Below are 16,895 nucleotides of genomic sequence, written 5' to 3' on the forward strand. Positions count from 1 at the left end.
ATCTCCTCATTTCACACCCACTAGGACTGATCCAGATGATAACCACAAGCAGCGTTGAGGATGTGGAAAGATCGCAATCCTCTCACACTTCTGGTAGGAATGTCAAATGGTGCGGCCACTTTGGACAACAGCCTGGCTGTTCCTCAATAGGGTAAACATAGAGCTTCCAATTCTACAATTTCAATCCTAAGTATATACCCAAGAGAAACGGAAATGTATATCTCTACAAAAATTTGTATATGTAAAACTAGCAGCATTATTCATAATAGCCAAAATGTGAAAATAACCTAAATGCCCATCAACTGGTGAATGCATGTGTGAAATGTGGTATAGCCATACAGTGAATATTAGTCAGCAATAAAAAGAAAGGAAGCACTGATGCATATATTACTACAACTCGGATGAACCTTGGAAACCTTACTCTAAGTAAAAGAAGCATGACACAAAAGATCATATATTCTCTCGGTCCATTTATATGAAATGTCCAGAAATGGCAAATCCATAAAGACAGAAAGAAAGCAGATTAATGGTGCCAGGGACTTGGGGTAGAGTGAGAAAGTTAACAAGTATGGGGTTTCTTACTGAGGTGATAACAATATTCTAAAATGGATCATGGTGATGATGGTCGTACAACGATGTGAATATACTAACAGCTATTGGATTGTATGCTTTAAATGGGTTCAGTGTATGGTATATGAATTATACCTCAATAAAGCTGCTCCCAAAACAGAATACAGGCTCTGGATCCAGGCTGTCTGTGTTTAACCCCTGTGGAAGTTCTGGAAGTTCAGGTACTATATTCGGAAAGATGTTTCAGGAAGCATAGTCAGGAAGTAGGGAAGTGAGCCAGGGAAGGAAGGAAAGCCAGTGAAGGGGCATTAATGAGTGAGTTATTCTTGTGGGCAGCTGGAGCTCCATCCTCCCGGGACTGAGCAAAGGCTTTGGAGACCACACTTCGGAATTGTCCCTCTCCAGGGGGTGAGGAAGCGGGGCTGTGCCCACAAGTGCTAACTTCCTAGCACACAAAGGCCAAGCATGCTTCTATAACCAGAGAAAGCCCTCAGACAGGAAGAGAGACAGAGAGAAACAAAGAGACAGAGAGCGAGAGCCATGCAGGTACTTGAGGTAGGAAGCAGTCAGAGTTTGTTCCGCAGACCAACAGGTGACATCCAGGGTGACTGAGTGGGTATGGACAGAGCGTTGGCAAGGTCTGCTCACAGGGGTATTACTTAACCTCTCTGTACCTTGGTTCCTTCATCCTTAAGATGGGAAAATAATAGCTCCAATCTCATAAGGGTACTGCAAGGATCAATGAGTTCATGTATCTGAGTATTGGAGACAGCCAGAAATACTCATCTTGAACCTTTCTTTTTTAAACTTCTGACTTATCTGTGATCATTTCACTTCTGAATTGGCTTCTAACAAGATAGAGAATAAATCCAGCTATTATAAGTGTCAAAGAAAAATAGAAGCCTTGCCGAGAATAGTCTTCTTATTAGGCTGTCTTTGTGTGTTATCAGCTTTGAATGGCTGCCTTTTGAAATACACCATATGCTTTGTTAGCACATTAGGCAGATGCCCAGCCCAGCAAGTTCTGTTACTGGAGCAGCTCTGTAATCTCTCATCCTTGCTATTCTATTTTACGGAAACTGTTGGTGGGATTCAAGCAAGAGAGGTTCATCATAGCCCTCTCTGGTACTCTTCTTTGTGTCTCCCCATTTTTTTCCCAAAGCTATGTTCTGAGGATAGTAGACCCCAGGGAGCTCTCTTTCTGTGAAACTTTTACAGAGAGGGACTGAAGCCAGTGGCTGCCATCCCAGGCAATTCTGAGTTCTACTTCTATCAAAGGCATTTATACTCAGTACGTTTCATTGCTCATGGATGATTGAAACAGCCCAGTGGGGGAACAGCCAGGGAAAAATAGGGTTAAAAAAAAAACCCCAACTGTGTTACATCGAACTCAAGCTGTCATGATTAAAATTTAATTTAAAGATTTGTTCACCCAAGAAAATATCTCTGGATTGTTTCAGGCTGTGACTCTTCAATTAAGCTGACTTTTCACAAATCCAAAATTGCCGTGGATGAGCTCTTTACTTCGCTTCGGGATATTGCTGGAGCTCGGAATCTCATGAAACAGTTTAAGTCTGTGTATGTTCCTGGAAATCATACCCACCAGGCAAGTACATATGTTTTAAAGTAACCATCTAATCTGTGTTGTATTTTTAGGATTCAGAGACCACAAAAAAAAAAAAAAAAGTTTCCATTTTAGCCTCCCTAAAATGAGGGATTTGTTCTAGATGAACTCCAAGCCCCCTTCTAGTTGAGAGTTCTGGGTTCCCCTGAATCTGAAAGCTTCTTGATTCGTTTGTACCACAGGCTTGATGCAGGGAGACGAGCACTGGACTGGGGGGTCAGTCCCTGCTCTATTACTGTCACATACCTATTTTATAACCTTAGGCAAGTCCCTTCCCTTCACTGGGCCCCAGTTACTATAGGTGCAGGTAAGGGGCTGGCCTTATGTGATTCCCAAGCTTCTAGATCTAAGCAGTCCCTAAACATTCTGAACAATTAGAATAATAAAATTACCTAATAATATCATAGCAAGGAAAAAAGAAGTTGGTGATCGCAAAACCTTTGTCATTTAAAATCCCCTCACCACTTCCTAAGGACGGTAGGGGAACTCTAGAAGGATGTTTTGACTGGTGACCAGGAAGGTAGTATCAGAACCCAAGATTAAAAGCTCAGTGAGGGAGGGGCCCCAGAAAGAGCCAGGAAGGTTAAGGAGCAAAGAAAGGCTGGTGTCGTTGAGGCTGGGTAGTGTCCGTTGGACAAGGATGGAGACAGAACTAAGGTTTCTCGTGGTCAAAGATGAGCCTTCCAGGAAGAACACATGTTCCTGACGGAAAAGATGATTCGTGGGGTGTGTGCAAGCATCTCCTCCTATGTATCCCTGTGAAATCTCAGGAAAAGCCACTCCATTTGCCAAGGCTCTTTGGGAAGTTGAATGTGCTGTCAGTGAGGGTCAAGTTCAGCATCCAGATGCTGATGCTTTAAGGTGGGCATGCAGACAAGAGCTAAGGTTATCTGCCATAGCCTAGCAAAATCCGGACTCTTCCTGCCATGTATCCTTATAGTAGCTGATACTTGAAGAGTGCTCTCACATTTGGTTTGTCCTTTGATCCTTGCAGCAACTAGGGAAGCGTTATTATCCTGAGCTCTAGGAAGGCCATGTGACTTGCCACAGGCACACAGGTGACCAGGGCCGGATGCCAAGTTTTGGCTGCCAACACAAAACCTCCTCCCTGCTATACCGTGGATCTCACAGAGACTCTGGAAATACTGATTGATGGTGCTGACGGGCATCTGAAACTGCCCACCAACATATGAAAGACCTTAGAAACTGGCACTCAACTTAGTAACATCAATTCCCATCTTTGGTTCAATGATCTGAGAACACCACTACCACGAAATACAGACAAAATCACTCACAGAATTAATCGTATACAGTTTGGTTGTTAAAAAAAAAAATCACCAATCTTGGGGCGCCTGGGTGGCTCAGTCGGTTAAGTGTCTGACTTGGGCTCAGGTCATGATCTTGCGGTTCACAGGTTCGAGCCCCACATTGGGCTCTGTGCTGACAGCTCAGAGCCTGGAGCCTGCTTCATGGATTCTGTCTCCCTCTCTCTCTGCTCCTCACCTGCTCATTGTCTCTCTCTCTCAAAAATAAATAAAAAACATTTTAAAAAATCATCAATCTTAAATACAGCAATATGGACTAGTTCTAGAAGACACAGAACTGGTGATACATGATGAGATTTAGACCAAAGAATTCCAAGAAGCAAGTTGCTGCTACATTTGGCAAAGTGCAAATAAAACACTAAATTAATAAGCTCTTTTCGATTTTATGATCAGCACTGTGACTAATTTAGCCAAATTCACATAAATGTGTATTAGCTATAAATCTTGGGCATGATAAGGACAATGACAAATTTTCTAGACGTTATGGCCCTGCTGCCAACGCTGCTGTCATTTCTCCAGACCTCAGAACCCTGTCCTGCAACCATGGCCTTCACAAAAAGAAATTTCCCCTTATTGTATAGACTCCCTTACGGTGAGTCAATAACGTCAACCCATTCACTGAAAATCCTAAATGTCAGTGAGTGGGATGTGGGGGGCAAGGTGGGGACTGTGTGTGTATCTTCAGGGGATTTAGTAAATAATGATATAGACACAGGCTGTGAAATACTGTGAAACAATTGAAATGAATGGGGCAACTCTAATGTGCTTAATTAGCGGGACTGTGAGTAAATGCTCGTCTCAGGCTCTACTTCTTGGAGAACTCCAACTAAAACGGAGGTTTCTGATCTGTTAGATGGGGGGAAAAACACATGTAATGTAGATCATTCTGTGAAGCTTTTTTCTATCTTTGTTTGAAAACAAAACAAAATAAAATAAAAAGTATATGCGTATGTATATTTCATAAATTTTTACAACTAAGAAAAAATTTATGATGGTTATCTTGTAGGGGTTGAGAAGGGTTGGATGGATAAGGAAGAACCCTTTGACTGCTTGCTTTATATTTATGGGGATAGAGAAAGAGTTTTTGATGGGATTATGGGTCAGTTTTACTCGTTTGGGTTTTTTAAATATTTTTTGAATTTAAAGTTCTCAGTCATAGAGGAAAGCCCAGTAAGGACAGGGATTTTGATCTGGTTTGTTCACTGCTATATCCTCAGTGTCTAGAAGACACTTAGCTATAGTGAAAGCTTAATAAATATTTGTGGAGGGCATCTTGAATGCAATACCTATATCTTTATCATATAGCAGAGGATTTGTTGGCATACAGGGTATGTATAATGAGAAGAAGACAAATGTCCAAACTAGACTCAGAGTCCAGCTGTGTCTAGTTTTGAAGATGGGCCTTGACTAGGCAACTTTCTATCCATCTCTTCTCCCAACTTGGTCCTCAGCCCTAGATAGAAAGTGTGCTTTCTATCTAGCTCCACGCTGTTTGTATACAGAGTCTAGCTGAGATGCTTTGGGCTCCCTGGGACACCCAGGAAAACACTAGACCTGGTCTACCTCCAGATTCCTTTTCTAGCTCTAAGCAGTGCTGCACATCTGGGCTCTCTTCCCTGGATCCCAGGCCCCCTCCCAGAAGCCCTCTCTCCTGCTCCAGGGCACAAGCTGGCTCTCAGAGCTACTCCGGTACCCTTGCTACCACTGGAGGCACCTCTTAGTTCACCTTCATCCTTTAGTCTTTCAGGAAGATGTGTCAGCCACAGCCCCGAGAACACCACTCTCGTCATTTTAAGGGAATGTGATTTCATACAAGAAATGAAGTACATATAAAATCTCTGGAAGAGGTGGGAGGAGTGGGAGCTAGAATGTATCTCCAGAAATGAGCCCAGAAGATCACCACACACCTGGCCCTCCCAGGGAACCAGGACCTCAGCTACAGCCAGGAGAGTGGGCATGACTGGGGATCATGAGGCTGCCGTTGAAGCTGTTGAATTACAGAACGTACTACCAAAGCTGGAGACAGCATCCATGTTTGTTCACCATGGTATCTGCAGAGCTCAGCTCAATACTTGCCACCTAGTGGGTGGGTGGATGGATGGATGGATGGATGAATGGATGGACAGACGGAAGGCTTCTGGACTGTGGGACCAGACGGTTCCATCCACAATGGTGTTTCTTATACTCTTAATGCTTAGTGAGATGGATGTTAGCAAGGAGGTTAACAGCAGCATTTGGGTTCATAGCCCAGCATAGCAGCATTGGGTTCATAGGTCCATAGTCCTATTGACTGTGTGGTTTTATTTTTTTAATTTTTTTAATTTTTTATTTTTTATTTTTTTAATGTTTATATTTGAGAGAGAGAAAGGGCAGGGGCGGGGAAAGGAACAGAGAGAGAAAGGGACAGAATCTGAGGCAGACTCCAGGCTCTGAGCTGTCAGCACAGAGCCCGACACAGGCGTGACCCCACGAGCTGTGAGACCATGACCTGAGCCACAGTCGGACGCCCAACCGACTGAGTCACCCAGGCGTCCTCAACTGTGTGATTTTAGGCAGGTTACTTCACCTCTCTGTGCCTACTTCCTCCTCTGTACAAAGAAGTTAATAATAGTACCTCCCTCATAAAGATGCTCCAATGATTAGGTGAGTTGGTACCTGTGAGGCTCTTAGGGCAGGAGCTGACACAAACAGCCCTATGTAAGCATTTGCTGTAACAGTTGTAGGGAAGGACAAAATAGGCCTTTTCTTAGTCCTCTTTCGTAGCATTTCGCCTTTCCCTTTGCTAGGAAAAGAGCCACATAGAAGGGGAGTCGTTCTCAAGCTGACTACACCATTAGCTGCTGTGTCTGGGAAGAGTTTGTTGCTGACTCCCATTTGTCGGAGGAGTTTGTGTCCATAGACTGTGTTGAGTGGAAACCGAAGCCCCCGGTTTTGCTTGTGAAGCAAGTCTTCTGCTCTCGTTTCTTACTGCAAACGGTCCGGTTCGGGGGGGAGGTTTCACCTCCTCCCTGAATGCCACAGTGTTTGATGTGCTGCTTTTCCTCAGCTGCAGCATCAGGAGGCTATTAGGCTGATGTCTCAGGGCAAAGAGCGTCTGCGCCCTTTCAGACAAAATACCGTATGACTCTCACATGACTTGCTTTGGCAGAAGTCTCAAAGTGCTGTGCTGGGCTGCGCTGGAGAAAACTTTCCACAGATGTGTACTGTCTCCTGTGCCTCTGGCACACGGAGCAAGAGCATTGAGAACCAGCAGTGCCCAAGGAGGCTTGATTCATCTGGTGCCTGGTGAAATAAGGCTCTCTGAACAGTCCGTAGGACCAGTCTCTTTGTCAACAATCCCCAGCCCTGGCGGCCCGAGTTCTTTCCAAGTGCTAAGCTCTCTTCTTCCTCCTGATTCTATCTACCAAACTCCAGACCTGCTAGCGTCCTTTTTGAAAGAATCAACACAAGATGGGACCACACTGGGGACCAGGAAACTTGGCTCTGTCCTGTCGTCTACTTCTAACTGCCTGGGTGAACTCAAGCAGATTAGTTAATAGCTTTGGGCTTAGGTTTTTTTCGTATTGAAGTTAAAGGGACTACACTCAAAATTTTACAAAGTAATCTGCTTTTGGGTTTGAAGGAAGGAAGGATGGATGGATGGATGGATGGATGAACAGATAGGCAAATGAACCACTTTTCAATCTTCAGAGCAACCATTTCCTTTTAAGAAGATGAAAGGAGAAAAAAAAATCAGTCATAGTGTAGCAAAATATAAAAATAAATAAGCCATGGAACAGACAAAGCCATCAGCACTTTTGAACAGATGTTTTTCTGTACAGTCATGGATTGAAACAAAATGAACAGTCTCTCTACAAGTCTAGTTTTCCTGAGAAGTTGGCTGTTTAGAATCAAGTCTGCATAAAAGGGAGAGGCATCTTCAGTAACAGGACTGAGAGGGTCCGTGGCTGCACCAACACCAATCAACAAAGCCAAGGGCAGCAGTGCTGATTGATGGGGATGTGGTTGTGGCAACAGCTTAGGTTTTCTTGGATTCTGATTATCTTGGACCATCTTTAAGGTGCACCAAATTCAAGAAGATGTTGGAGTTGGACCGGTTTCTCAAAATGGTCTCTGACTTACGTATAATGTCTGCGACTGCTGCTGTACTCAATACGTTCGTTCAAGAACTCCAATCAGGTCAATAAAAGAGTCTTCTGGACCTTCTCATACATTAAATCTACCATAAAAGAGTAACCAGAGACATAGACACAAATATTTTATTTTTCATATTTTGATTAAATACAATATTTTTAAGAGTCCAGTTTGTTCTGGAAGACATACTGGCCATTTAAAGAGAGGGTTTCTGGTATAAGACCAATTTTTTTGAAACTTCCAACTTTTTCATGTATAATACCAATCAGAGATCTCATTAGGCTCTACTAACTCTACCAAACCTTCAGGCTATCTCCATAAGCCTGTCATAAAGGGCCATGTTGTGATGTATGTGGCCCTAGTCACTTTTACCTTTATGGACCCGTTCCTCTATAAAAATAAAAAATATTAAAATTTGTATTGTATGGGGGTGCCTGGGTAGCTCAGTCGGTTAAGCATCCTCCTCTTGGTTTCAGATCAGGTCATGATCTCCCGGTTTGTGAGATTGAGCCCCATGTCGGGCTGCACGCTGACAGCATGGAGCCTGCTTGGGATTCTCTCTTTCCCTGTCTCTCTGCCCCTCCCCTGTTCACACTCTCTCTCTCAAGATAAATAAATAAACTAAAAAAAATTTTTAATTGTATTGTACAATTGAATTGGTATAGAGACAATATTATATATCAAAACATCTTTGACCTAAAAGTTCATTTTTTTTCCTTCTGATTTTAAACTAATACATTTTCATGGGTCCCTGCAAGTCTGGTGGGCTCTAGGCATTGTGTCTTCTGTGCCTAATGGATTAGCTGGCCATGTGGTCAAGGCCCCCACTTGGCACCAGTCTGCCTAGGACAGGGACATAGCTGGCCCTCAGGGAGCAGTAGGCGATTTTCTTCTCTGGAGTAGTCCTTGTGACCATTCAGGAAGCAGTCCTTGCAGTTCCCTGGGAGCTACTCAGTTTGGTCCCAAGGTAACAGCTCAGAAGTAAGGGAACTAGACTCATGGGGGGGGGGGGGGGGGTGGCGGGCAGAAGTCCCCTGGCTTGAAAACTTCACATCCTATAGGAGCCAGTTTCTCTGGAACAATTCCACAGGCAGCCTCCAGCGTTCCTCCAAGGGACATGCCCAGTTATACAAGAATCATCGTACTCAGACAAGCCCAAAGCTCTGGCTTTCTATCCAACATTTAGAGCTTTCTCCAGTCTAATGCAATTCACTAAGCAGGGGTCAATTTTATCATAAGCCATCTTGCCTGGCTACAGTTTGACATTCTTCTCTTATCAGGTTTCCAGGGAAACAGAGCTAGAAAGTCAACCAAAGGTCAAATTCTTATGCAGAAGAAGGGAAAAGGGTTTAATAATCCTTTGCCTATAACATGCAACTTGCCAGTTAAGGAAATAATTATATTAATGTTTCAATACAGACTTTACAGGGTGTCTGTGGCAGAGACAATGCTCTGTGTTCCCCAAACTCCATTTCCTTTTCCTCCTGGGCACAGTTAGGCCACATTTTCCAGATTCCCTTCTGGGTAAATGTAGGTTTGTGACTAATTCTGGCCAATAAACGGTGGGTAGAAGTGATACAGAACACTTTCAGCCTAGGCCCCTAAAATCTCCCCGGAGGTCCTCCACGGTCCCTCTCTTCCTTCATCTGTTGATGAGATGCATAGGCTTCCGTGTGGGATTCCAGTGCCCTAGAGAATGTTGGAGCTACTCAACAGAAGGGACCTGGCGAGTACCTATATGGTACTCTTGGAGGGTGGGGCATAGACCCTCCACTACCAACACGCACCAGATGTGATATAAGCAAGAAATAAATGACCCGCAAGAAAAGGAAAGAACGAATTTGCCTGTGTTCTTAACCCCTCTCCTCCCTACCTGCCAAAGGTGAACTGACAGAGATTGTTTGACTGGGAAAGTTAAATTACTATGCCCTCCTCTCTTAATGTGGAGGCAAGCCACACAACGGATCTCCCCTCCAGCCCTCTCTAGCGTGGGAGGAAAACTTTGAGCCGAGCACTAGGGGAACACATCTGTTTCGCCTATCACCACCTTCTACGTGGTCCTTTGCTGAGAAGTGGGTGGCTTCTGGCTAAATAGAAAATTCCATGACAGTCAGAGGTTTCTCATCGAAGAAGCCATTGCTGAAGCAGTGCATTCCGATCAGATTTCAAAGACATGATTTGAGACACAAAGCAATCCAACCTAAGTGGCTGAGAGGAAGGAGCCAAAAGCTTTCATCATTAAAACCCTAATTGGAAAAACTAAGAAATGGGTTTGCTAGGAAGTCAGGAGGCCAGTACTGTGTTATGCCTGAGAAAGTCTTTCCCAAATTTTCCTCTTTAAATGGACAAAGTTAGGGGCGCCTGAGTGGCTCAGTTGGTTGGGCATCCAACTTCGGCTCAGGTCACGATCCCACGGTTTGTGGGTTCGAGCCTCCCATCAGGCCCTGTGCTGACAGCTCAGAGCCTGGAGCTGCTTCAGAGTCTGTGTTTCCCTTTCTCTCTGCCCCTCCCCCACTCACCCTAGCATGTGCATGTGCGTGCTCTCTGTCTCTCTCAAAAATGAATAAACATTTTTAAAAAAATTTTAATGGACAGTGTTATTTTGTTGTTCTGTGCTTAGTAGTTTTAGTAAAGAATTAGAGGTCTTCTTCTATATATTTAAGCGGAAAACCTTATCAAGGTCTCTTTTTTTTTTTTTTTTTTAATGTTTATTTATTTTTGAGACAGAGAGAGACAGAGAATGAACGGGGGAGGGTCAGAGAGAGGGAAACACAGAATCTGAAACAGGCTCCAGGCTCTGAGCTGTCAGCACAGAGCCCGACGCGGGGCTCGAACTCACGGACCGCGAGATCATGACCTGAGCCGAAGTCGGCCGCTTAACCGACTGAGCCACCCAGGCGCCCCAACGTCTCTTTAATAAAACATGGGTTAGTGTGCTTTTTGTTACAAGGGAAAATAGAAAATAAAAGAAAAAAGTTCAAACTGGCTTAAACGAGAAGGTAATTTATTGGATCCTGTGACTTAAAAGTCGAGAGAAGGGACAGCATCCAGTAGTGAGGAACCATCAAGGGGGTGCTGGTAGGAATAGCGAATCAACGGGGAAGAGCACGCGCTTGCTCTTCCTGCCTCCAGCATCCCTCTAGTGCCCCCTGTTGGCGGAGTCCAGCAGGTCTAGATGGCAAAGCACACATGTAGTCTATGGAGTCACAGGCCAGCGTCACAGAATTAAGTACAGAAGACAGGGTTTGGAGCGGAGACACAATAGCTTAATCACTGTCACATCTCTATAGCAAATGATTTTTCAAAACTGCTGTCAAATGAAAAGATAATCCGAGAGAATGCAGTCAAGAGATCTAAGAAATGACTATCATGGAGATACATCAAACAGTTAATTAATAAAAGCACCTATGCTATTTTGCTAGATCGTGTGCGTGTTTGCTGTTATTTTCTGTATTGAAGTTGTAATTTCTTTTCTCTCTCTAAATAAATGTTACCTATGTACTTTAGGAAAAAAAATAAAATAAAAAGGGTTTACAATCTTCCCCGGTAACATACAATGATCACAAAATCCCAAGAATGAAGCTATTAAGGGAATAGCCCTTCCAAACCTCTGCTCACCCCCAAGGGGAACCCCAGCTCAATGGGTATCTTCTCCCAGGTTCTTCATTCCCCAGAGCTTAGCTGAAAGTGGAAAAGGGGAGAAGATGAGGTCCCCGGGCCCTCCAGGCTTCCTTGTCTCTGCTGTTTGCACAGACTGCACTGGAGAGAACTATCCCATCCTGCCTGGCCCACTGCTTCTTGCGCAGAGGAGGTACTGAGTCAGCATTTTAGCTGGATTACAGACTTTTTCCTGTCTGAGCTCCTCCCACCATCACTACTCTTTCCCCCTGCAGGAAGTGCATCCTTTGGAGAGCAACAACCTTTTTGTGTTTTTTTGTAGGTTGGGGGGCATACTCTCTACTCTCTTAATCATGACAGCCTAAATGTTATTTGTCTGGGTTTCTGTTCAAGTTATTCTATATAACTGTATATAGGCTCATAAAATAAATAAATGTAAGCTCCTGGAGAGAAGGCATGGCCTGTTTCTTTATATTCCCTTTGCACTTCGTATCAGTTAGAATTTCATTCCATTTCAAGAAACAGAGATCTGAAAAATAATGGCTTAAACATAGGACATTTTGCATTGTCATGTAGAGTAGGTCGATTTAGTCTGTTCATGTTATGGCCCTGCCAGCCGTCACCAGCTAAGGTTTCCTCCAGCTCTCTGCTCCAGCATCTCGAAGGAATGGATGGCCCTGTATGCCACTGTGGCTGTCGGAGCTCCAGACATCACTTCCATGTTCCAAGCAGCAGAACAGAGGAAGGGAAAGAGCATACCCCTCCCTTTTAAAAAAGGAGATCTTTGCAAGTCCGAGTACCCTTCTGCTTATATCTCGTTTTCCAGAACTTAGTTGCATGGCTGTACCCAGCTGTAAGGAAGGCTAGAGAATGCAGTCTTTTAGCCAGTGGAAGATATGCCGAGCTACAAATGAGATGATATTACTAAGGAAGAAGTTGATGAATATTTGATGATATTGCTGGAAAAGGTAACAGAATATTGGTAAAGGACTTCTCCTTGGGGAGCAGTTTAAAGAGATTAAAGTTTAAGTGGAAGATTAAAGTAAAATTTAAACGTCCAGAAAGGCTGAGATGACAAAAGGGCTCTCAAGACAGTTTACTCAGAGAGGAAGATTTGCAACATTCAGAGGCCGTTCCCCGCCCTTGGTTTTTTTAACATTGAAAATATCGATTGGATTATCTTATGATTCCAGAAGTCTATCTGTGAACTTTAGAAAATTTAGAAAAAGAAAAAAATAATGCCCATTACTCCCGGAACCTAGAGACAACCCTAATTAACATTTCGGTGTGCTCTACGTGAGTCTCCTCCAGGCATAAATAACGTTAATTTTTAACAAGTAAAAGAAAAACTCACTCTTGTTATTTGTAGCGGTGGGGTTGTTTTGTTTTGTTTTGTTTTGTTTTGAGAGAGAGAGCATGAGTGAGCAAGGGGGCAGAGAAAGAGGGAGAGACAGAGAATCTGAGGGGCAGAGAGAGAGGGAGAGAGAGAGTGTAGGGCCCAAAGTAGGGCTCAAGCTCATCAACCTTGAGATCATGACCTGAGCCGAAGCGGGATGCTTTAACCGACTGCACCACCCAGGCGCCCCTGTCGTAGTGTTTTAACTGTGTTTTTTGAAAAAGAGATATCTTGAAGTGTTCCCCAACCCCCCACACTGCCTTCGTTCCTTGTCCTGCCCTCCACTCCATGATCACTGCTCATGGCAGTCTCAGTAAATCACATCGCAATTTATCTTTCGCATATTTCCGCAGCTGCAAGCTTCCAAATCCCCTGTGACACGTTTTATACAAATGCCGGCCCAGCACACACTCTGTTCCTCACCTTGCTTTTCCCACCCACACTTTATTCTGCCCTGTGCTTTTTGCCAGATCAACACGAGGGCGTCCCTCTCTGCTTTCGTGGCATTTCTTGCAGTGGAGTTACCCCATTTATTAAACAGCTCCTACCAATGGGCACGTGAGTTGTTTCCAATCTTCTCTACGACAGACAATACACAGCCCGTTATGGGTCTCATTTGCGTGTGGTAACATATTTATAGGATAAATTCCTAGAGGTGGGCTTGCCAGCTCAAACGCACTTGTCATTGTGATGGGAACTGCCAATCGCTCTCCACACTGACTGCAACAACTTGCGCTCCCACCAGCAGCACGTGAGAGGGTCTGGTTCCCTGCGCCCTCATCAAAAGTGCGTGTTTTCAAACCTTTCCCTTTTTTGCCTGGGTGATAAATTTTTAAAACAGATCTTAAACAGCTTTATCACGGGGAAAGTAGACTCCTTATTTTTGCTTTTGTGTTTTTAAATTTCTGTCTTTTAAATTCCTGCTCAGTGCTTTACCTTTCATGAACATTGACCTGTGAGATCTCTGGGTTAGATCAGTAGTCAGACGGACTAATAAATATGAAGGCTGCTCCCCTCAGCTGAGTAGTTGCTATTTCTCCCTGTGTTTTAGCCCTGATAAATGCGCCTATTATGTCCCAGCTAAATAATTGTTTATTTTTTTACCATTTGATTTTTAAGTGATGTCTACACACAACATGGGGCTTGAACCTACAACCTGCGATCAAGAGCCACGTGCTCCCCTGACTGAGCCAGCCGGGCGCCCCTAAATAATTGTTTATTATTTTGATGGTTTATACCCTGCTTTAGTTCAAAGCATTTTTTTAAGTTTCTTTATTTGTTTTGAGAGAGAGACAGTATGAGTGGGGGAGGGGCAGAGAGAGAGAGAGAGAGAGAGAGAGAGGGAGGGCGAGAGAGAATCCCAAGTAGGCTCTGCACTGTCAGCACAGAGTCGAATGCGGGGCTCGAACTCAGGAAACCCTGAGATCATGACCCGAGCCGAAACGGAGAGGTGGGCGCTCAGCCGACTGAGCCACCCAGGCACCCCTATTCCTAAAACATTTTAGGTAAGAAAATTGGAATAAAGGGAAAATAAGAGTAAAAACAAACAAACCCCCCTCTCCCCCCCCCCAAAAAAAAAAAAGAAAAAGAAAAGGCTGTAAGAAAAGCAAGATGAAGCCAGAAATGAAGTCAGCTCACCAAGTAGCCTCAACACTTGCCAGAGTCTGGTCACGGATTCGGCCAATGCAAAGAGACAAGGAGTTCGAAACATGTAGGCAGGGCTCTGTCAGAGCCTGGCTTTTCTGAGGCTGTGGTAGTCATCAGACTGTGTGGGGAGGAGACATTCCTGCTTTCGGCTTTCACGCTCCAGACTCCGGTGCCCTGTGGGACTAGAGCAGCCGAGACGGCAGCAGGAGGGAGGAAGGTGGTCAGCCGATGGGAAGAACAGAGGCGGAGAAAGAGCACGGTAGGAAGGAGATCAAGGCCGGAGGGGAAACATGCTCAGAAAGCACACCGGTCAGGGGCGCCTGGGTGGCTCAGTGGGTTAGGTGTCCGACTTCTGCTCAGGTCATGATCTCACGGCTCATGAGTTCAAGCCCCGAGTCGGGCTCTGTGCTGACAGCTCAGAGCCCGGACCCTGCTTCAGATTCTGTGTCTCCCTCTGTCTCTCTTCCCCTCCCCCGCTCATGCGCTCACACACTCTCTCTCTCTCCCTCTCAAAAGTAAATAAACGTATAAAAGAAAAAAAAAAAAAGAAAGTGCACTGGTCAGAGGCCTCCAAACGTTATCTAAACGTGCACAGTTGGAGCGCTATTTTATCAAACTGTAGGAGCCGTGGCAAATCAACATCAGCTTCATTCTACCGAAATTCTTATGGTGCCATGTAGCCTGCTTTGTCTAAGCCCTGACCTTGGTCAGATTCCTGTTTGGCACCTTGGCTTCATTTTCTGGCCAAGTCCTACTTGGAGATGAGCTCCACAGAGGAAGAAGGGATTGCTTGAGGCTGCATTCATGACGAGACGTCGTGAGAAAACATTCCAGTTCCTCGCCCAGGGAGGCATAGGTCTGAGGATGTCGAGGAAAACTGGAGACCCTCGTCGTGTCTGTATCAAATGACGATACTTTGCTTTCCTGTGTTTTTCGTACGTAACATTGTCGCTTTAAACCCTGATGAAAAAACTAGTTGTACGAGGCTTACAGCTCTGGTAAGAGATACTTGCTTGTGGGAAGGGCTAAGACCAAAAAAAAAAAACAGTGCCAGAGTATCAGGGTGAACGTTACCGAAAAACAAAACAAAACAAAACAGTGTTGTTCTAATTGTCTTTTCATACACACAAAATCACCGCCCTTGCCTGATGTCAAAATAAACTTGTTGTGTTTCATCTGGTGCAGATAAAGCTATCTTTGCTCCGGACAAACCAAACAAACCCTTTCACTGACAGCACAATATTTTGTCTTTCCAGGCATCCTATAAGCCATTGCTGAGGCAGGTTGTGGAGGAAATATTTAATCCTGAGAAGCCAGATCCGGTGGATATCGAACACATGTCTTCAGGCCTCACGGATCTCCTTAAAACTGGATTTAGCATGTTTATGAAGGTAAAGTAACCGTGAAGAGGTAATCCTGACTGTAATGCTCTCTTTGATGGGCACGAAAATGCGGGCACCTTGCTCACCCTGGTGAGGACCGTATAAGATAACAGCCAGTGTTTTGGCTCTTCTGAAATCAGGTACAATCTTTATTTAACTTTGGTTATAAACAGCCTGACCTGCCGGCCTCGTCCAGCTTCTTTTGGCCTAAATGCTGTGGTCTTTTCCAGTATGAATAGAAGCCCTCCAGGATGAAAACTAATGAAAAATTTTCTCCTCCTGGCCCACAGTTTCACTTAATCCATACACTAGTCACAGGTCTTACCGATGGTCTATTGCTCTTAATTCCAGAACTTAGGTAGGATAATGAATAACTCTGCTCGGTCATATGACTAGCATCACCCCAAAATCCATTTGAAAATGACTTTTGTCTTAGCCCAGCAGACTCCCAGGTGGCAAGTGCTAGACTTTCTCTGGCTAATATCAAGGGCAGGTCAAAAATGACTGAACTGCCTTTGCCATGGGGATAAAAGGATGGAAAGTACACAAATGAGACCTATTTTTAACTTACTATAAAGTTTCTAAATTTAAAAGGATCTAAACAAGATTACAGGCTGGCCTCCCAGTCTACACCAGGATTTCAGTTGTAATAACTCTTGGAAATAACAGAATGTTTTGCCTACTTCAAAGCGTCTTTGAAATCATGAATTAATCTACATAGAAGATCTGGCCTTTTCAGAGTTCAATAAATGCATATGCCAGGAAAACTGGTCTACTCTAAAAGCCAGAGGACAGAAGCCAGACAATCAGACTCTAGACAAAGCAGTAAACAGGCTGGAGGGGCTGCCCGGGTCTCCTTCCTGCTGCCCCCAGTTATCATGTCTGCTGCACCCATGGCTGGTGGATTTTCCCTTCTTTCTTTTCTTTTTTTGTTTAAATAACGTATTACAGATCAGCTTCTGGAACATGTTCGCAGGCTCCCGTGTTGAATGTAAGTCCAAGGTTGTCCAGTAACCCTTCACGATGGCCAGTTTGTGGAGAAACTTCCAGGCTAGGCATGGTCTCCGAAACCTCCTCCAGTCGAGCACCCTCTTCCTTCATTCACAAGCTTGGACTTGGCCCTGAGGAGAGGCTGAAATAACACGTGTGGACTTTCAGGCCCTGGTGAGTGAGGTCTGAGGATGGCCCGACGGGCTGCA

At 44.5% G+C, this 16,895-nt stretch overlaps 1 protein-coding gene across 2 annotated transcripts in view; it reads left to right on the forward strand.

Annotated features, from left to right (window-relative positions):
- Positions 1-16,895, forward strand: part of SCFD2 (sec1 family domain containing 2) — a 400,714-nt gene that overhangs the window by 364,435 nt on the left and 19,384 nt on the right. For both annotated transcript variants that reach the window (XM_019469978.2, XM_019469971.2), the window contains exons 6-7: positions 2,031-2,176; positions 15,571-15,705. In XM_019469978.2, the coding sequence (XP_019325523.2) occupies positions 2,031-2,176; positions 15,571-15,705 (281 nt within the window). The remainder of the gene's footprint in view (positions 1-2,030; positions 2,177-15,570; positions 15,706-16,895) is intronic.

The sequence above is a fragment of the Panthera pardus genome, unplaced genomic scaffold (assembly GCF_024362965.1).
Source record: "Panthera pardus isolate Hobbes unplaced genomic scaffold, ASM2436296v1 HiC_scaffold_13, whole genome shotgun sequence".
Classification (NCBI taxonomy): Eukaryota; Metazoa; Chordata; class Mammalia; order Carnivora; family Felidae; genus Panthera; species Panthera pardus.